Below are 21,754 nucleotides of genomic sequence, written 5' to 3' on the forward strand. Positions count from 1 at the left end.
GATTCTGGGAGCATGTGCTGAAAACTCCTGCCCACACATCTCAGTCTCAGAGCGTGTTTCCCAGACATGTGAAAGATGGCAAGTACATGTCAATCCAAGATCCAACTTTGATCAGCTGGTCCTAGCAGCTGGAGTACTGAGTTGAAGAGGCTTCAAAGTCAAGTTCTTCTAGTGATGTCTATCATGGGTGAGGGAGCAGGCACGGGGACGTGTGTGCTGGATGTCCAGCATTCCGCAGAGAGCTGTGGTGTTACAGATGCCAAGTTAGGAGAGCTGTAGGAAGGAGGAACAGGCCAACAGGGTCAGAGGCTAAAGGGAATGAGAAGCTGCTGTTGGACTTTCCAAGTAGATTTACTATTTTACTTTCAAAAAGCCATTCTGTGGAGCAGTGGGCAGGGTTATGGTTAGTCTGGAGGGTAAACAATTTAGGTGACTGTTTCAAGGAGCAAGGAAGTGAAGGGATGGTACGAGAAAGTAGCTGAAGTGAAAGTCAGGGGTGATATTTCTTTTAGGCTAGGAGAGCCTTGTGTATATTTATAAGCTGAGGGAGAAGAGTCAGTGGTGAGGGGGAAGACTGAAGATATTAAAAAGAAAAGGACAGTTGATGGAGCAAAGCACTCGAGGGATGAATAATAAAAATATTTGACAACTGGGAAAGTATGAGGAGCAAAGAGAATGAACACACCTAAAACTTGTAATATTGTAAATCAACTATACTCTAATTTTTAAAAAGGAAAACATATATTAAATATAAAAAAGAATGGACAGGGTATCAATTCTGTCCTCATAGGGATCAGTCATAGGAGCTGATCAGCAAACGCACAGGAGGGTTTAGCAGCTACAGTCTGGCCTCACAAAAAGAAGAAAAGGCATTTCCTTTTCAGAGATGGAAGGAAAGAGGTAAAAATAGGAATTGAGGATGAAGAAGACAAAGATGCGGTTGGGACTTGAGCATTGTTGAAAAGATCTGGAAGATAATAAAAACTTGAGATAATGAAACCTTAAATGAGGTATGGATGTGTTTCCATAAGTAGTAAAGGTGGATAGTACTTTAGTGGAGGTGGTAAATAGTGGGGGATAGTAAATAGTGGAGGTGGATAATATAAAGCAAATATAATTATCAGGGATCCAGGTTCTTGTTGCTTTGTCATCCATAGCAAGGCTTCTACTTCATGGCCCAGAATGGATGCTTGAGCTCCTGCCATTGTGTCTGCAATCCAACATAAGAAAGGAATTTGCAGCCACAGCTGATGTTTAGCTGGTGCAAATCAACAGCATTGTTTAGGAGTAAAATTACTGAAATACTTCTGTTGTTGTTTAGTCACTAAGTCATGTCAGACTCTTTTGTGACCACATGGACTGTAGCCCACCAGGCTCCTCTGTCCATAGGATTTCTCAGGCAAAAATACCAGAGTGGGTTGCCATTTCCTTCTCCAGGGGATCCTCCCAACCTAGGGATCAAATCTGTCTCCTGCATTGGTGGGTGGATTCTTTACCACTGAGTACTAGGGAAGCCCCAAATACTTCTGTTTTGTTGTTCAGTTGCTAAGTCTTGTCTGACTCTGTAACACCACGGACAGCAGCATGCCAGGCTTCCTTGTCCTTCACTATCTCCCAGACTTTGCTCAAATTCATGTCCACTAAGTTGGTGATGCCATCTAACCATCTCAACTATCTCATCGCTGCCCCCTTCTCCTTTTACCGTCAATCTTTCCCAGCATCAGGGTCTTTTCCAATGATTTGGCTCTTCATATCAGGTGGCCAAAATATTGTAGCTTCAGCTTCAGCATCAGTCCTTCCAATGAATATTCAGGGTTGATTCCTTTAGGCTTGACTGGTTTGATCTCCTTGCTGTGCAAGGGACTCTCAAGAGTTCCCCAGCACCACAATTCGAAAGCATCAATTCTTCAGCACGCAGCCTTTTTTTATGGCCCAACTCTCACCGACTTCTGTACCAGCTGGTAAATAACTGCTGACTCCCTGATGCCCATTCCTCTGCTTACTCATCCTCTGGGACCACCCACTCCTCCAGGACAACACCTTGGCTCAGCTGGGATCTTCCAAGACATTCCCCCAACATAATGGTCAGTGTCCTGGCAGTGAAAGTGAAAGTTTTAGTCGCTCAGATTTGTCAAATATTTGCACTGGCTGTTTCTCTTCCTTTTAAGAACCGGACCTTAAAGTCACAAAATTGGCACGTGTTCTTTTATTTCATTGGCCAGAATGAAGTCCTTTGGTTGCAAGGGAGGTTATGAAATCTCTTTTTTCTGCATGGCCATATGTGCAGACAGAAGTAGGGAGTTTGATTACTAATTATCAAGATCAAGGGAAAAAGCGGTGAAGGATATTAGGAGACAGTAGCAGACTCGGCCACATGGGAGAGCCAGAAAGGTGCCAAGTATTAATAGCACAGAGGGATTTGTGAGCCTAGTTGACACAGTTGATTTCCCCAGAAGTCCAGGGTTGGTGGGAAGAGAGGAAAAGACATCAGAGGCTAGGAATTGGCCTGGGAGAGTTAGGGGTGCTTCCAGGATGAGGGGGAGCCAGGATGCAGCTTTAGCGCCAGACAGATGAGCTGGGCCTTCCCAGTGGATGCCTCTGTTCTTTCAGCTGTCTTGGCCAAGGGCTGTTGCCATTGTAGAAACAGTGACAGATGGATGCTGTCCAGGGCCAGAAGGGGACTTATTCATCTTATAGCTGGTAGTCTCACAGATCTCAGGTCCCAGAAGTGGGGCCTTAGGAGGAACTGGGACCCAGAACTGGAAAGCTGTCAAGAACCCCACCAGGATCTCCAGCATGGCTCACATTTCTGAGGAAAAATATCTTTACAGTTCCTGAAAACTTGAGCTCATAGTAGGGAGGAAAAGAAGGGGATTTTCTTTTACCTTTTAAAATTTTTTCCCATAATTTTTTTTAAAGTATAAAATAAAACATGGACATGGCAATGAGTGAAATAATGTAAGGAGGGTACAACCCGAAGTCAAGACTCTTCCCACCTCTGATTCTCTGTTCCTCTCCTGAAAATCCTGCCACTTCTGAGAGAGAAGGGCATGCTGCTGCTACTGCCCCACGCTTCAAAGCTGCTTTAAGTAACATTGTTTCATCCAGGCCTATTTCCTTAGCTAACCCATCATCTTTCAGCATTTGAAATCTTTCCAGTTTCCACTGTTACAAAGGGCCCTTCTGTGAACACTTTGGATAAAATACTTCTTAGCTCTGGATTACTTCTTTGAGGGGGGTACAAAGCTAGGAATGGTATTATAGGGTCAAGGGGTCCAAATAGCTTCATAGCTCTTGTTGCCTACGCACAGATGGTTAGGAAGGTATTTTAAGAGGATTTAAGCATCTACTGATTTGGTAAAAAATGATCATAACCCACTTACTGCTTTTATATTTATTAAAATCCTATCCTTACATGAAAGAGGGTGGATTAAGGAACATGTTACTCTTGTGTTCTAGGTGTGCAAATAAAAGGCATGAAAAGTTAATCACAAAAACGCTGACATATCCCTGTGGTTATGAGGGAGGTGGGGTATTAAAAAAGAGTCATGGTTGGTTCAGGCTCTGTCAATAAGTAACTCTGTGAGCGCAGTAACTCCAGCAAAGTGAGAGCCTGTGACCTGAAGGTCTCCAGGTTTCCTCTTGGCTTGGGGTCTTGTAACCTCTGCATGGGATGCTTTGCCTCCTTCACTGATGAGAAGCTGGGGATCAGGCTGTGTCCTGGGACCCCACGTCCCTTGCCATTATCTGGCTGTTTGGGTGATGTGCCCCATGCTGTGCCTGGACTTAGGAAGCCTGTGGATGGGGGCAGCCGTGCAGCCTCCATCTTGCCACTGAGGCCAGTCAATGAGGCATCCAGTTTAGACCGAATCTCGTCCCAACTTTACTCAGCTCTTTCACATCACCCACTGCAGGGCACACTTCCCCATCCTGCTCCACAGTGGGAAGTAAGAGCCGTGGTGTGGAGGAGGTGAGGCGGAGGAGGTGAGGCCAAAGGTGCCGAGACCTCTGTCTGTGGCCTGTTCCTAAGATTGTCACAGATGGATGGGACCCTGGGTCTGCCCCTCCCTGGTCAAATGTAACCTTGGATAAATGCCCTTCCCATTCCAGGTCTGAATGTCTCATTCGGTACAATGATGGAATGAGACTAAATGACCTTTTAGGGTCTGCCCTAAAATTAGGCTGAGATTTCCTTCCCTTCCTGCCTTTGAACTTTTAGGTACTTGTCCTTTGGGGGATGGTGAGGTGAGGATCATCATCTCTGTGCTCAGAACCAGAGGGTCAATCATGGATAGAAGGCGAGTGGCTTTGTGGGCCACCCGGGCCTTTCTCATTCTGGAGTAAGGACACAGTTGAGCACCAGACAGGGGGGCGGGGGCTGCTTCCTTCTCCAACAAGGCCACTGGCTGATTTTTAGCCTGATTCTCAATTCCCGCTTCACTTCTTGTTCCCTTCTCCAATGACTTATGCACTTCCTATCCTCCCCCATCTTGCTCCTCAGTCCCTTTCCTCCTCCAGGACAGACCTTAGTAGGGCCTTGGGATGGAGTGTGTTTGTTGGGAAGGGGAAATTTTCCCTTCCCTTCTTTGGTTCTTTTTGATTGGTGAGATAATTAAAATGATGTAAGGCAGATTAACAGAAAGTAAAATTTAATTTCATATGTTCAGGAATCCCACAAACAGGAGCAAGTCAGAGACAGAGAGGTAAAATGAGATATATACCCCATTTTGAGATAAGGAATAGAGTGGGGACCTGGGGCTTCCAAGGACAGGAGGGTTACCCATAGGCAGATAAGAGCAGATTTTTTGGTAATTAGGGATCTGCCCTGCCGTATAGATGGAGGTCATGTAGATAAAATGTGTCCCTGGTAATAACTCTCTGGGAAAAAATTCCCAATTTATTTTTTTAAATTTCCAATTTAAATTCTTCTAGGTAGTTAAGGGAGAAGCAGTAATTTCTTTTAAGTCCACAGGGTCTCCACTGCCTTTGATGCGAAAGACAAGTGTGTGCGTGCTCAGTCGTGTCCGACTCTTTGCAACCCCATGGACTGTAGCCCACCAGGCTCCTCTGTCCATGGAATTCTCCTGGCAAGAATACTGGAGTCAGTTGCCATTTCCTACTCCAGGGGATCTTCCCAACCCAGGGATAGAACCTGCATCTCTTGCATCTCCTGCATTGGCAGGCAGATTCTTTACCACTGTGCCACCTGGGATGCCCCTTATTACCCACTGTATGTGCGTGTGCTAAATCGCTTCAGTCCAGTCCGACTCTTTGCCACCCCATGGACTGTAGCCCACCAGGCTCCTCTGTCCATGGAATTCTCCAGGCCAGAATACTGGAGACAGTTGTCATGCCCTCCTCCAGGGGATCTTCCACCCAATATCAATTCTCAATCAGCCAACCATGTTTTACTTTGTTGACATGATGACAGTCGCTAGTCAAAGATAGTTTAAGACCTAAGAGGGGGAAAATGAAATAGAAAACCACTGTATGGCATTTCTTCAACTAACACTGTTGGATGGGCGAAAGACTCACATGCCAAAGTGGCACATCTGAGACCTGCTGTGAAACCCTACATATCTAATATTGGAAAAACCGGTCTGTGAGTCATCGAGAGAAGGGATGGTGGATGTGAGATGTGAAGAGGGAAAATCAGGGACCAGAATGAAGCTACGCGCTAGCCCAGCCACTTAAATACCATGAATGTCAATTTAGCTTTGGGTCAGGTGGTGAGTTTGAGTTCTGACTGTGAGAGCTTAGAAAAAATAGATAACCTTTTCAATCCTCGGCTGAAAAATGGCCCTAATAACAGAAAATGGCACGTCAGAGAAAACAGGTGAGGCTTGAAAGATATTTTATATAAATAATCCCTCACGTCTTCAATTATGTATTCTTTTCTGATGACCCCTCCCTCTTTCCGCCCCGCCCCGCCTCCCCTCCGCGCAGGCGCCCTGTGTGGCGCTGAGTCAGGCTGCGGCGGGGGGGCGGGGAATTCGGACCCGCCCGGCGGGGATTGATCTTGCGCTTGCGCAGTGGGCGGCTCCGGGGCGGAGCAGGTTTATATTCGCCGAGAATCAGCTGACGCTCTGCATTGCAGACTGCGGACTCTGGTGGCGCCATGTACTCGTTCTTCGTCCTGGCCAGCCTCCTAGGCGGGGGTAAGCCCTGAGAACACCCCCCCCCCCCCCAGCCTGGGGTAGGGGTCCTCCGCAGAACGCGGCCCGCTCGTCCTGGAGCCGGCTGTACCGGGCCTCACTCCTCCGCTCTCCGTAGGGATTGGCGGGGGGCGCGCACTGCGCAGGCGCGTGCGCAGCGCCTGGTAGCTGCTGGGCGGAGGACGGGCCGCGGGAGGCCGTTGGAAACCTGGTTGCTAAGGGTCTGGGGTCCGGCGGGTGGGGCAGAGGAAGTAGCGTATCCCTCAGGGCTTAAGTGGGCGTGGCTGGGGGTCACCGGGGCCGTCCCTTAAACTCTGTCCTGCTCTCGGGGTGGGGTAGTAGGATGACCCCCTCCGGCAGCTGTGTTCTGCTTCTGCTGGACGCACGTGATCGAGATGGACTGGAGCCTCAACTTCTGGACAGACTTCGGCCCTTGGCCTCTCTTGCCCCAGTTTTTAAAAATATTAAAGTTGCAGGAAGCACAGAAGTATTCTGTATCTTCTGAGTTGATGCTTATTTTTGTATCCATGTTTACTCTTCACCCTATATCTCGAAGATGATGTGAGGGTTTTGTTGTTTGCAATGGGGCTCTCCTTTCATCTTGCATGGCCATTGGCCGGCTTTCGCAGTGGCCTTTATGTTGGTGAAAATGTAGGTACCTGAGAAGTTGGCGCTACACAGCAGTGTTCTTACACCCACTAATTGTCCTGAAGTAGTACTCATGGTTGTTAAAATTTCTACAGGGCCGGGCTTGAGGACTAGCTGCACTGCCTTCCTGGAATTAGAAAGGGCCCTATGCCCTCCCCACACCCTCAGCCTTTATCTTCACATCTTAACCTCATTTAAATCATCATGGCAAAGGGCACGGAGTGAGATAAATAGAGCCAGAGTTTAAATACAGAGAGGTGCTTTCAGATAATAGCCCCATGAGGGAAATAAATCGGGTCTTTACAGCCATTCTCAGTCTGTTTCTGGTGAACTGTAATTTAAGGGCTCGCTTCCATTTTAACTCATGCAGCAATCCAAATTTAAATTAAACCATAACAGAACGGATGACAGTTGATGGAAAAATCAAAGAAATAAGTTATTTGTAGGTGAGATAGATTTAAGGTGTTTTTCCTCATGTTAGCTTTCAGCAACTGCCAGGAATGTGTCTTAACCTTAAACCAAGCTCCTAACCTTGTATTACTTGTGGATTATGAAAGGCGATCAGTTTATATAAAGATTTTTGGTTTATAATCACTGAAGAAACTTTTTCTTGCTGGGGTTGATACTTCTTGTTATTCCATGGTCTGTAGTCCCTAATTTATCTATCCTGATTGAGAACAATTATTTTGTTTTTCAGTATCCAGTTTTTCTTACTGGCAGTGAGTCACTCCTCACAAGACCCTGAGGGGTTCTGAATCACACCACACAAAGAGGAAATGTCCTCCTCTGGTACAATAGACATGGGAGTGTGGCTAACCAGACAGTTAACCTAGACACCTTCTTCCCAGAGCACTTGGGAGATAGGAGTGTGTAATAATGTGCTCTAACCTTGCTGCCCAGCCTTCAGGATTTCGGCAAGGTCATGCTCTGAACTGGAGAAGGAAATGGCAACCCACTCCAGTAGTCTTGCCTGGAAAATTCCATGGATGGAGGAGCCTGGTAGGCTATAGTCCATGCGGTCACAAAGAGTCGGACACGACCGAGCAACTTCACTGATTCATACTCTGAACACAATGTGTGAATGCCTGCTTGCTTTGACAGTTCTGGCCTCAGTGTTGGTTTTTGAAAAGATAAAAAATGTTTAGGGTTGATGTTGAGCTTGTTAATGGAGGTGCCTGGTGATGGCAGCCGTCATTTGCTTCCTGAGAGCATGTCATTCTGGATCTGCGGAGGCTTTCTGCCTTGTGTTTCAGTGATGTCCTGGTGGTAGAGACGTTTGCTTTTGAGTTACTTTTCCAATCATCCTGTTGCTTGTCCTTTTTCTCCACCTGGAAAAGAAATGGCTCTGACTGCTCAGGAATGAAGATACCGAGACCCTCAGAAATGACTCCCCCAAACCGTAGGCCATTTACTGGGGAAGTCAGAATCAGAACCCAGGACTCCTGACAGTGCTTGCTCTTTATCCTTCCATCAACATGAACTGCTTAATTCTTTACAAATTTATTGGGCTGTAATTTACACACAGAAAACACGCACATTTTAAGTGTACAAATTGAGTTATTACTGCTGTGAACAAGCCCTCTCCAGAAGCCCCTGTGCCTCCCCGTCTGTCTCTAACTTGTCCCAAAGGAGACCACTTGGTTAGCTTCTAGCACTGTCGATGTAAAAACCCAACTGCTGTTTTTGAGCTTTTTATACATGGGATCATATAGTGAGGATATACTGTTGGGTGATTCTTCTAGTGGAGAAAGGCAGGCCCAGCGTTAATGAGGTGAAAAGTATAAGACCTGTGGCTTGGTGTCTGGGAGGTGGTACATATTCCCTAAAGCTTAGCTGCCTATTACTGGCACTTGTGTAGAGGCTAGCCAGCTGAACAGTTTGCCCAGCTGAGGCAGGTAGCTCTCTAGGGATGCTGCTGCTGCTAAGTCACTTCAGTCATGTCCGACTCTGTGCAACCCCATAGACGGCAGCCCACCAGGCTCCCCGTCCCTGGCATTCTCCAGGCAAGAACACTGGAGTGGGTTGCCATTTCCTTCTCCAATGCATGAAAATGAAAAGTGAAAGTGAAGTCGCTCAGTCATGTCCAACTCTTAGCGACCCCATGGACTGCAGCCTTCCAGGCTCCTCCGTCCATGGGAGTTTCCAGGCAAGAGTACTGGAGTGGGCTGCCATTTCCTCCTCCAGGGGATCTTCCCGACGCAGGGATTGAACTCGCATCTCCTGCATTTTAGTAGGCAGATTACCACTGAACCACCTGGGAACCCATTTATAAGATGCAAGACATGATTATGGCATGCCTGCTGAATATCACCAGTTTCAGTTCTCACCTGTCAGAAAGTGAAAGTGTTAGTCACTCAGTTGTGTCCAACTCTTTGGGACCTCGCTGCGGGTTTCTTCTGCCTATGGGATTCTCCAGGCAAGAATACTGGATTGGGTAGCTATTCTCTTCTCCAAGGGATCTTCCTGGCCCAGGGATTGAACCTGGGTCTCCTGCTTTGTAGGCAGATTCTTTACCAGTCTGAGCCACCAGGGAAGCCAATTCCAGTTTTCACCTGTCAGGAATTTGGACAGTTTCCCTGTTTATCAGTTTTTAGTCAAAATCAACATTCATAGTAATATGAATATAATCGTGAAGGGGTTATTTGTATTAGCCAATCAAGGATTTATTAAGTGCTGTTTAATTGCATTTGACAAGGTGTATCCAGTGCCACCTACAATAGCTGAAGTGTATTGGATCAGGTGGTCTGAGTTTTTCTAGATAAGGAAGGGGAACTTGCTCCTGCATTTTCTTGAGATGTGAAACCGTGGAATGGCAGGCTGTGGCTTGACTGGATTGGGAAGAGGAAGGGTGAACAGGGAACTGCTGGCTGGGGAAAGCACCTAATAAGGCATGGGACGTTCTCAAGACCAAGACCTTGCCTCGTTGGGCTGGTGTGCGCTGCGGCTTCTGGACGCGGTCTTCCAGCATGGGCATTCTGAGCCGTGGTCCTGACACCCATGATTTGGTCTTCCTCCTGGATGGAGGGTCTGGATTTTTCTTGCCTTGTTGTTATTAATTTTTTATCATTTAAAAACTGATGGTAAATACTATAGTGATTGGCATGAAGAATTTGACTGTTGGCAAAAGCACTCATTCCTTTACTTCTGTTTCTTGAAGTTCCAGAAAATAACCCCTGAATTGTGACCTTGGGTAATGGCCTGTGCGCTGAAGAATAATCTGTCCAAATTTCATGTTTTCTTGTGGAATTTGTAATTCTTTAATATGGGAGTGAGATGATACTGTGGAATTGAAGTTTTAACTAATCACGCCACTGACTGTATGATCCTGGGCAGTTTTCTTAAACTGCTTCCTCATCTGTAAAGTAGGATTGATAGTCATTCCTATGTAACTGGGCTGTAGTGGTGCTTTCATAGCTTACTGAATGACAGGGCACAGGTAAGCTTTGTTGTCACACCATATATAGAAGCAGTGTGTGTTTGGTAATGTCCTTGTTCTGCCGGCACAGCAAACCCTCTCAGCCCTTGATTTTGTGATGTCTCGTGCCTTCTTTCATGTCAAAAGATGTAAATTTAACAACAAACAAAATTACATTGACTTGTAAATGTGTGTGTTGGTCATAATTACTGGGTCAGAAAACAAACCAGCGTAGGTAGTCAGCCATTAGGAGGGAGGTGGGTAGGAGTTTGGCTGGGCAGCCAGACTCTCAGTTTATACATCAGTCTTTAACAGAGCAGCCCAGCAGATCACGTTGGCTCCCGGTAACCTGACTGCTCAGATTCTAGGCCCATTGTCACTAACCATGGTCCCAGAGCCTGTTCCACACCCCTTCTGCGACCTCTCACCCCCAAGTCTGGTTCCCTATCCATCAGTGGAGGTGAACTAACTGGGTAAAAACTGCACATCACAAACAAGTTACATTATGGTAATAGGGCAGAGAGGAAAAAGTCTGTCTCCCTCCTTCCACCTTCCCCCACCCCTACCCCCAGCCTCGTGCCCTTCCCAGAGGCAGCCTGGTACCAGCTTCTTTAGGAACCTCCCTGGTCACCTACAGGTGACTGGGTGTATAATTCCCCTTCTGTTTTTCTTTTTAACACAAACACATATTACACTGTTTGCTCCTTGCTTTTTTTTTTTCCCCCAATCATGGAGCATCCTGGACATCCAGAAAAGTAGAAGAGTGATTATAATGAAGACCCATGTGTATTTGTTGTTGTTGAGTCACTAAGTTGTGTCCGACTGTTTGTGACCCACGGACTTCTGCACTCCTGTCCTTCACTGCACTCCTGTCCTTCACCATCTCTCAGTTTGCTCAAACTCATGTCCATTGAGTCAGTGACGATCGTCCAACCATCTCATCCTCTGTCATCCCTTTCTCCTCCTGCCTTCAGTCTTCCCTGGCGTCAGGATCTTTTCCAGTGAGTCAGCTTTTTCCATCAGGTGGCCCAAGTACTGGAGCTTCAGCATTCAGTCCTTGCAATGAATATTCAAGGTTAATTTCCTTTAGGATTGACTGGTTTCCTTTAGGATCTCCTTGCAGTCCAAGGGACTCTCAAGAGTCTTCTCCAGCACCACAGTTCTAATCCCCTAGTGAAGATATGGAGAAGGCGATGGCACCCCACTCCAGTACTCTTGCCTGGAAAATCCCATGGATGGAGGAGCCTGGTAGGCTGCAGTCCATGGGGTTGCTAGAGTCGGACACGACTGAGCGACTTCACTTTCACTTTTCACTTTCATGCGTTGGAGAAGGAAATGGCAACCCACTCCAGTGTTCTTGCTTGGAGAATGCCAGGGACGGGGGAGCCTGGTGGGCTGCCGTCTATGGGGTCGCACAGAGTCGGACACGACTGAAGTGACTTAGCAGCAGCAGTTAAGATATAGAAAAACCCACCTCCTTCCATAGATAACTGCCTTCCTGGGCTTGGTGTTTATCATCCCCCTGCAGGTCTATCTTTATACTTTCATGCATGTAAGTGTGATCTTCAGCAGGTATGAGTAGCATTGTTCGGGATATTTTAAACATTTTATAAATAATATGTATTCTTGGGTTTCTTTTTTTTTTTTTTTTTGCTAATGAGGTTCATTTTGAAAATTTAGGTCTGCTTAATTCATTTTCACTACAGTACAGTATTCCATTTATATGATACTTATTATCCATTCTGTTGCTAGACATTCAGATTATTCCAGTTTTATTTTTCTGCTGTAAATAACTGCTGTGCACATGAATAGACACTTCCCTACAGGATATACCTAGAAACAGAATTGCTGAGTTGTAGAGTATATCTGGGCTTCCCTGGCGGCTCCAGATGGTAAAGAATCTGCCTGCAGTGCAGGAGAACGGGACTCCATGCCTGGGTCAGGAAGATCCCCTGGAGAAGGGAATGGCAATCCACTCCAGTATTCTTGCCTGGAGAATGTCATGGACAGAGGCGCCTGGCAGGCTAGAGTCTATGGGGTCATAAAGAGTTGGACAGTATCTATTTTCATCTTAATTAGAAATTGCTGAATTACTTTCTAAAATGATTTTAGGAATTTCTGTTCGCACAGAATATGTAGTTTTTAATTATTAACATTTGATGTCAAACTTGAAATTCTGCCATGGTAAGAGAAAAAAAATGAGGTGGGTTTTTCATTTGCATTTCTCTATTTATATCTTTAGAGGTTATTCATGCTAATTACAAATCTATACTACTTACCTTTCTAAAATTTTTTTTCAAATTTTTGAATAATCTTAGATTTACAGAAAAGTTGCAAAGCCAGACAGTGAGTTTCTGTGCACCCTTCACCCTGTGTGCCCTGCTGTCACCATCTTGTGTGATCACTGTGCACTTGTTAGAAGTGAGAAATTCAACTGTTAACTGGACTGCATGGGTGTCCCAGGTGGCTCAGTGGTACAGAATCTGCCTGCCAATGTCGGAGTCTCGGTTTCAATCCCTGGGTCAGGAAGAGCTCCCAGGGGAGGAAATGGCAGCCCCCTCCAGTCTTCTTGTCTGGAAAATCTCATGGACAGAGGAGCCTGGTGGGCTACAGTCCATGCGGCCGCAGAGTTGGAGACAATTGAGCACGCATGCAGACTGCACACTTTATTTGGATTTTACGAGTTTTCCCACTAAGCTCCTGTTTTTGTTCCAAGAGTGGATCCAGAGTACCACATTGCACTTCAGTTATCCTGTCTTCTTAATCACTTTCTGTCTCCCAGCTGTTTAAAAAAGTAGCTGCAGCGTATTTTATTGTATAGATGTTTCTATTTAGTTAAACCTGTTGATGGACATCTGTGTCCCAGAAAAAGTGAGATGGATTCTAATGACACTTCTAAATTTTAAAATTGAATTATCCATAATTCATATTTTGGATAGATACTGCTTTTGAAAGGTAATTCTTTACATGACAGGAGATGTTATAGAAAGTTCTTTTGGCCAGTCATAGTGATGTCACTTATTACAGTAAAAAAAAGTAAAAGATAAAAGCCAAAACAAAACTCCCTTGACAGCCATGCTGGGCTGCTGTCCTACCTGTGCAGGCGCTGACACCGGAGGGCCATGTAGGAGGAAAACCTGCAGTTTATTCTGCATGGTCACGTCTTCTGGTCCTCGCATACTTTGAAGGCTTCTTCTCCCTCTCCTGTCTGGTCAGGGCTGCTGAGCTACTGTGGCTCAGAATTTTGCGTTTGTGTTCTACCGGTCTGGGACATCTCCCTTTTTAGATAATCATGTGGTTCCTCTCTGCTTAGCTGTCGTCTACTGCTCTGTCTGAAATGGCTGTGCCATCCCGCCCCTGTCTTGCTTTTCCTTGGCTTCATGTTTCTTCATAACACTCAACTCTGCCTGGCATCATGTGAGGTGTTTTTATTTGTTGTCACGGTCACTTACTGGGTCTGCAGCATGCATAACAGTGTTCAGTGTGAGGCATAGAAAGTAGACGTCAGCTCAGTAAACCTGAATGCTGGTAGCACCAAGTCTTTGCCACGATTAAAGAAGGCATTTTCTTTTATTAACTGAAACTAATTTTGAGACGTCGTGTTTAGGAGCTGCCAAACCAAGAGTGGCTTTGGATTCAGGTGAACTGTTGGCTTTTAATACCAGCTTGTGTCCAGACTAGAAACTGCCCGTCCCTTGTCCCCCAAGCCTGCTGGAGAGGGTTTTGTGTAGGGAGTAGGGACACCAGAGCCTAACATGACTTAGATACCCCTGGTGGCCCTGACAATTTCTGGAAGTTATTTCCCCTCCTTTTGGTTCCAGAACTTGATTGTTCATACATGTTTTAATGCAGTGGTTCTCCAACTTTTTGGTCTCAGGATTCTTGTGTATTCAGGAGACATTGAGAGACCCCCAAAGAGCTTTTCTTCATGTGGATTATATCTGTTGATATTTACCATCTTATAAATCGACAAAATTTTAAAAATAATGCTTAAGAAAATAAGTCCATTGCATGTTAAAATACTGTGATTTTAATGAAAAATAGCTCTTTTCCTAAACATAAACATACTTAGGGAAAGGAACAGTTTCTTTTCCAGTTTTGCAGTCTTTTTAACATCTGGCTGGACTTTCAGTTGCTTCTGCATTCATTCTTTGCACTGTCACATGTCACATATTTCCAGAAAAATTCCACTGCTGCTTTGTGGGTGAATGACTGAAAAAGGCAACTAGCATCTTCATATTACTCTTATTATGAGAATTTTGACCTCACGGACCCTCTGAAAGAATCTTTAAGAAGACCCTCAGGGTCCATAGACCATACTTGGAGTGTGAACCACTGGTGTAGCTGATTTGCAGGAACTGCAGGTGTCAGAGTAGGTGACCCTTCCCGAGAGTTCACCGTGTGTCCTGCTCTCTTCTAGGAGCTTTTTGCTTAAAATCGATTTTATCCTCACAAGAGCCCTCACGGGTGAGAACAACTAAATCAGAATGCTGGGGGCATTGTAGTATCCTGCCCTCATCCATGCTGTGGTCTGAATTTTAGATTTCAGCATTTTCAGTGAAGGTGGTATTCTTTTTAAGTGTTAAGTGAAACTTGTTGTAGACACACACGTGTCTGAAACTTCTGTTTTATTTTACATTTAATTTAATTTATTTGGCTGCACCAGGTCCTAGTTGCAGCCCGCAGGGTCTTTAGTGGAGGCAAGTGAACTCTCTAGTTTCCCGACCAGGGATCAAACCCAGGCCCCCTGCATTGGTAGCATGGAGTCTTAGCCACTGGACCACCAGGGAAGTCCCTGGAACTTTTTAGTTAATAAATAATCAATGTGGGGTAAGCCCAGAACACTCCTTATTAGTGGAGTTTGCATGAAAATCTTTTTTTTTTTTTTTTAAAGAATATTTTCTTCTTCAGGGGTGCTGAGACCACCTGGCTGATTAGCAGGGATGGGGTAGAGCCTGGACTGGCTGCTGGCTGAATTGACTCCTGGGCTGTACCTTGGGCCACGCAGACGTGCATTTTTGACTTCTGCCTATACCCATCCACGTGGATGTTAGGCAGTCCTGTCTGGCCCTGTGGCATAATCTTACCTAAGGTGATTTAAGTCCATCTCTGATCATTAACCTAATAGGTTGGCATGTTGGCAGAGCTTTTGCTGATAGTTTATATTGGACTAGAGTGCGCTCGTTTTTTTTTCTTTTTTCTTTTTTTCAGTGTCTTTATTGGAGTATCGTTGATTGACAGTGTTGTGTTAGGACTGGATGCTCTTGAATGAAGGAGATAGGAATTTCTTTCCCCCAAATTAATTATGCCAAGTTGAATCGTTCTTTTACAGTCTTAAGATCACCTTGCCCCTCAGTGCGTGTGACCACACAGGGCCGTGTGCCTGAGCTTTCTTCACGTGGATTAATTTCTTCCTAGAATGATCGGGCTTATGAGGAAAATTTAGAAACATGGCGGCAGCGGGAGAGGAGAAACGGAAGAAAGAACCTTTGTCTTAAGAAACAGTTGATGTATGGCAAAACCAATACAATATTGTAAAGTAAAAAAAAAATAAGTAATAAAAAATAAACTATGTAGAGGAAAAAAAAAAAGAAATAATAGCTTATCTGGGCCAGAGGTAATGGGATGTCAGCCTAGGGAGCTTGAAGGCTTTATTGCCACAGATTTCTTTTGTGATAAGAGGAATATTTGGAACTTACTTCCTCCAGATCAAGGCAGGCTGCCTCTTAGCTAATGCCATTCTGAATGATTAAATGGGCAGTGTTTTTATTCTCTGTGGAATGTTCTCCAAAAGCAAGATCCTGTAAAGAAGAGACAAATGTTCTTTGCCGTCGAAGGTATTTGTGACACCAGCTGTTTCACCGAGTAGTCAGTGTTGACTGCATTGTATTATCTCCTTGCTCTTAGGGAATCTAAGTGCACAAATTCTCCTGAGAAATGTCTGAATGCGGGCGACCCGAGGTAGATGCTGCCCCTCCTGGGGTTCATCTCTCTTGGTTTCCTAGCAACCTGCTTGTTGCCATGGCAGTGCATTACCCAGGCATCAGATCCACTGCCCTGTGGAATGTGTGCTGAGTGTTCTGATTATTGATAACAGGGATGCTGCTTGCATTTTCTGTAACACCCTCCCCCCCCTCTTTTTTTTATAATCTCATTTGAACAGTATTTAGCTTATGTTACCGGAAATATTTAAAAAGAAAAGGTTTTATATGGCTAAAATAATAAGACTGATTGTTGTAACCAATAGGGCATAAAATACACATTCTAGGAATAATTACCCCCTTCATTCTCAGGTTGTTTTGAAAATCTTTGTCAATTATGTTGTGTACATAGATATTTAAATATCCTTAATGAAGTTAAGCCTTAGTAAAGACTTGTCATTTGGAGAATATTTTGTTGAGTGAGGTAGATGATTAAGCTGCTATTAAAGTTAGCCGCCAGCTGACTGCAGGCAACAGAGACCTAGAATAATGGTGGCTTAAATATTATTGAACTGTTCTTATCTATCATAGTAAGTTCAGGAGCCAGGCAGTCTAGGGCTGGTATAGTGTTTCTATTTCCAAAAGAATTCAGAGACCCACATTCTTCTGGGTTAATGTTCAGCATCGGAGAAGGCAATGGCACCCCACTCCAGTGTTCTTGCCTGGAGAATCCCAGGGATGGGGGAGCCTGGTGGGCTGCCGTCTATGGGGTCACACAGTGTCGGACACGACTGAAGCGACTTAGCAGCAGTAGCAGCAGCAGCAGCAGTAGTGTTCAGCATCCTTGAAGTTTAGCCCCTTTCTCTGTGGCCCATCCTGGCTGCCAGAGTTCCTGCTATCACATTTGTCTTTAAAAGTTCAGTAACCTCTGCTAACATCCACCCCATCAGCCAGAATGTGGTTTCATGGCCAGATCTTGCTAAAAGGGGAACTGGGAAATGTGGCTTTTAATTTTGGCAGCCTTATATGTAGCTAAGAATTTGTAGTTCTGTCCCTTTGAAACGGGTGGAGAATAGATACAGGGAGCAACTTGTGGTCTTTGCCACACTGGGCGATAATTGTTCCCTATGACAGGTTGTAAGATTTAACAGATTTTCCCCTGATTTTAAAGGTAACATGAAAAAAAGGTTAATTTATGCCAAAACATAAAATTAGGATGTGCCCACCTCCCTTTGTCATCCCCCCAGGTTCACCGTTAATAACAAGCTGGTTTGTCATCAGCTGAGCTTCTTAGGTACTAGGCACTGTCAGTGCTGTCTCTGCTTTCTCATTAGTCTTCCCAGAATTCCTGAGAAGAGGGCACTCTTACTTTCCATATTTTGCAGGTATTGTGGCATTAGTGAGTTGTCCGAGGCTTGGCTGTCATAGGCAGCAGAGCAGGGGTTTCTTCAGGTCTGTCTACCCCTGATCACCAGGGCAGTGATCATGGTGCCACACTGCTTCCTGCCCTTCCAGAAAAGGAGAGGTTTTGAAAGGGTTTTTAAAAAGGTGGGTTCCAGAAATATTTTGAACAGTGGCAGCTTTCTTGGGATTGGAGGGCAATCGGCCTGTAGCTGCAGTTACATGAATTGCGGAAAGCATTTCGCTGGTGCTCTTACTGGTATCTTGCTGGGCACCTCTTGTTTTCATTCATGCAGGGCTTGTTGTTTAATTCCTAGATACGCAGTGTCTGCTCCTGGACTCATTAACGGTACAGCCCGTGCTTCACTCTCCTGATTTCTGGGTCTTCATTTAGCAACCAGCAACTTCTGAGGTTGTTGGGGTGCAGCTCTCCAGGTCATTGAGGTGCCATTTAATGACCTGATTAAATGTAGAGAAAGCAAATTGAACAGCCTTAATTCAGCTATTTGTGGAATGCTTGTTCTGGGCAGGGTAGTGGACCTGAGAAAGATCTGGTTACTGCTGTGGATAGTAATAGTAATGGTGCTCATTGGACTTTCATAGCTTGCCAGCACTGCACTAACTTTGTTTTACAAATAGATTAATTTTTACAAATCCCTTGAAGTAGGTACTCGTAAAAGGCCCATTTTGCATATTGGAAGACTAAAGTTCTGACAAGTCATGTGACTGGAAGTAACAGAGCCATGATCTGAACCTTCACTGATTTCAGAGCCAGTCTGGTAGGGGATAATGTAGATAAATTAAGATTCCGGAGATGGTAAGGAATGATGGTTGAGAGAGTAGTACTCTGGCAGTTGAAAGTGCATAGTTTTGTCATCGTGTTTCTCAAAACAACCTAGTAAAATCCTCACTTAACAGATGAAAAACAAACTCAGAAGGATAATGGTTTGCTTGAGGTCATTTGGACAGGTCTTGCAGGCAGATCTTATTTTCTTTTCAGTAAACCACGTTTTTTTAGGGGATATGTCGCTTTAGAAGCTTCACTCTAAACTTGGGATTTAGTTCCTTCTCACTTAAGAAGTCGTCATGAGAGCACCTGAAACGTACATGGTTATGGTCAGCTCTCCCCGCTCCCCGCTCCCCGCTCCCAGGCTTGCTGAGGATTTTTGGTCAGAGTCTGGAGCTGCTGCAAGCAAAGCCCATGGCTGATCGGCTCATGGCAACTGTTCTCAAGACAGTAGAATTCCATTGCAGCCCATCTTTGATGATTTACATGTGGAGTGGTTTAGAACACATCTGCTTATTTTCTTCTAAGCCTGGGGAATAAAAAGGGAATAGAGCACCCACCCCTTTCCTAAGGGAATAACAATTGAAGTCTTTAAAAACAAAACCAAAACCCTGTTCTAATAAAATGGAACTTGCCTGTGGTGTGTAGTGACTCTGAGGCCATTGTTTGTCTGACTTCAGCCCACCAGTGCTTGTCACCGAGGGCTCGAATGCCAGGCCCTTGAACTAAGAAGTATGGTGCTTGCTTCACCCTGAGCAGTGATCCTACTTAGTATGACTGACTTAAGTCAGAAATCTCCAGGGGGTCAGGCAGACATTCTAAGAACTTTCTTCGAGTTCAGCCTGTTGCCTCAGAGAAGGAAGTTGGTATTTGGGGGCAGTGTGGGAAGATCAAAATAGAGATGAAAGCTTTGCTGGGAACATGTTTTGAGAAATAACACCTAAGAAAGTAGTTTAGGGTAATTTCAACATTGTTTATGTGTAAATACTGAATGTCATTTGCCTCGTTATTATGAGAGTGAAGACTTGAAGCCCCTAGAGGTCCCCCCCACTCACCACTCAGGATCCCTCTTACACAGAATCCGTCACAGGTTGGGCATTTCCTTTGCTTGGTTGCTCCTGCTCTTGGCAAGGTCATCATGTAATGAGCCAACCCACTGCCTTTTTATGTCCTGTGGATGTTAGTGTTTCTTACCTTGAGCTGCGGTCTGCTTCCCTTCACCTCTCCCCACTGCGCTGAGGTCTGAGGTCTGGGGTCTGCCCCCGTGTCCGAGGTGGAAGGTGTCCTTGGCCTGTGATGGTAACTGTGCATGTCCTGGAAACCTTTCGTTTCCCAGCAGAACGTCTCCAGTTTCCCGGGGCCTCACCTTCCCACCTGTGCGCCCCTCACTGTCCCAGGAAGTAGGCACACACCCGTCCGTGCTCTGCCTGCCTGTGCCCCCGGGTCCTCCCCCACCTCCGTCCTCGTGCTGTTGGCTCTTGCTGCCCTGTTCTCTCTTCCGGCTGCACAGACTTCAGATTGAAACCTAACCCAGAGGGTTTTATTTATCCAGCTGTCCCCTTCTCTCCTTGCTGCCCCGCTCCCTGCTTGGTCTTTCTGGGTGGAGCCTTGCGCTTCATTAGGTGCCCGTCATCCGGATCTCCCGCCTCCCTCTTGCTTCTCCCACATCCCACCTGGAGACACTAGCGTGTGCTGTCACCCAAAGGACCCATCACAAGGGCGGAGTGCCAGCTGGGGCCCTCCCCAGTGGGCCTGAGGTCTGCTGCAGCCCAGCTCCTGAGAAGAGAAAGCCTGGTGCTGTGCCTTTATAAAGAGCACTGCTCCCCACTCCGCGCACCCCGCACACACTCCCGCCCCCGCCCCCTGTCTCTCCTTAGATAGTCTTTCAGGTGCCACTTCATTTTCAGTTTGGAAGAAGCCGCCCTGGCAGTTTGGCATCCTCCTTGCTGCTCCCAGGCCGGCACTGCAGTGTCTGTCCCTCCTGCTCTGGGGTCCAGGAGTCTGTCTGTCTTCACCTTGGTCTCCCACCCAAGGGCCCTGTGCTTGTCTCAGTGGGGCTGATGATTACATCTTCGTCTTAGTTGTTCTCCCACTTCTGTGGAGAAAAACCACGCTTACCGCTAGAGCTTGCTCTGTGCACAGCTGTTGAGAGCCCCTTGAAAGGGGTGTGAGGGTTTTGTGTACAAGAGCATTTTCTGGGGAAAGGATCTGTGTCTGAAACTTGTTCTGACCCACTGTTTGGTTCCAGGAGACCAGCTCCTGGAATAAGCTCGAACCTCAGCAGGTAGCTCGCTGGCATCACCAGGCTTGTTTGAGCCTCGTTACCAACCTGAGAAAACGCAGTTGTTTCCGGTCATCTTAGGAAATCCCGCCACAGGCCATCTTAATAATATGCACCTTTGTAAATTTGGCTTTAGGTTGGAGGTAAATGGGGATGTCTAGCTGAGAACTGAATTTCTAGGAGCTGGGACTTCATTTTCATTTCTCAGTGCCCATGAAGTCTCTTAGGTGTGGATCAGGTGACCTCCTAGGTCTACCAGATGGGCTACCTTGCATCTTTTATCTCTAATTCTGAGGTGCAGGCTTGTTACTACTCAGTAACTGTTGGAATTGGGAAATGACCTTGGGTTCTTGGTAGCTTGACCGATATCAGATAAAAGGGGCTACTTTTTAAATTTAGAATGGCTTGGCCAAAACAAGTAGCAAAGTCTTTAGAGCAGGGGGTTACTGCTTCAGGTTCCTAAGGGAGTAAACAAGTACAAAGCATTCTTGGCTGCCTGGGCCTGTGATGGTGTGTCCTGTTCCTGAAACCTGATAGATTTCGGTCAGTTCCTAGCTGGGAGAGTCGGATGAAGGTTGTCCGGGACTGTGTATTTGTAAGGATGGAGAATGGTGGTCGGGCCCTGTGCAGGCAGTGCTGTTCACTGGCCCTGCTTTTGTCTGCTGAGGTCCGTCCTGCTTCTCTGTACCACTCTGTGTTCCTGTGTGCAGAGACTCGTTTTGCAGGCTCCTGTTGGTAATTTGCGTTCCCTGTGTGGAGATGGAAGCAGGCAGTGTGTTTTCATGGGTACCGTTCAGGAGAACCCCGAGACCAGTGCCTGGGAGGAGCGTGGGAGGTGCTAGTGGTAGCCCCCGGTCTGGGGCTGTCTCTGTGGCCCCCTCACGGCTCAGAGCCCTTACCCTTGTGACTCGGCCCGCTCCGCCCTCCCTGCCTGCAGCTGAGGGCCCAGCCCCGCTCGGCTCTGTTAGGGTTCACTGTCTGGGGAGTGTGGTGCTGTTGTGAACCTGGCACGTGTCTTCCCACAGAGACCAAACCAGACCAACAGCTTTTGGCACGCGGCCAGTTCTGTTGAGCTCATGAACTGGCTGTGGGTTGTGATGTTTTTGCTCCGAAAGGTCAGAGAGGGCTGTAATCTGGGCAGCAGGT

At 46.1% G+C, this 21,754-nt stretch overlaps 1 protein-coding gene and 1 long non-coding RNA gene across 2 annotated transcripts in view; one reads left to right on the forward strand and one right to left on the reverse strand.

Moving 5' to 3' along the window:
* Nucleotides 1-6,001: 6,001 nt before the first annotated feature.
* The window catches only part of PSAP (prosaposin), a 33,360-nt gene continuing 17,607 nt past the window's right edge, over nucleotides 6,002-21,754 (forward strand). The window contains exon 1 of the mRNA XM_005888699.3: nucleotides 6,002-6,158. Within this exon, the coding sequence (XP_005888761.1) occupies nucleotides 6,119-6,158 (40 nt within the window). The 5' untranslated portion in view covers nucleotides 6,002-6,118. The remainder of the gene's footprint in view (nucleotides 6,159-21,754) is intronic.
* Nucleotides 8,003-13,444, reverse strand: LOC138986106 (uncharacterized). The gene is made up of 3 exons (XR_011463002.1): nucleotides 13,314-13,444; nucleotides 9,131-9,355; nucleotides 8,003-8,131 (listed from the first exon to the last, which is right to left on the reverse strand). It is a non-coding gene; the product is annotated as an uncharacterized lncRNA (long non-coding RNA).

This window comes from Bos mutus, chromosome 28 (assembly GCF_027580195.1).
Source record: "Bos mutus isolate GX-2022 chromosome 28, NWIPB_WYAK_1.1, whole genome shotgun sequence".
Lineage (NCBI taxonomy): Eukaryota > Metazoa > Chordata > Mammalia > Artiodactyla > Bovidae > Bos > Bos mutus.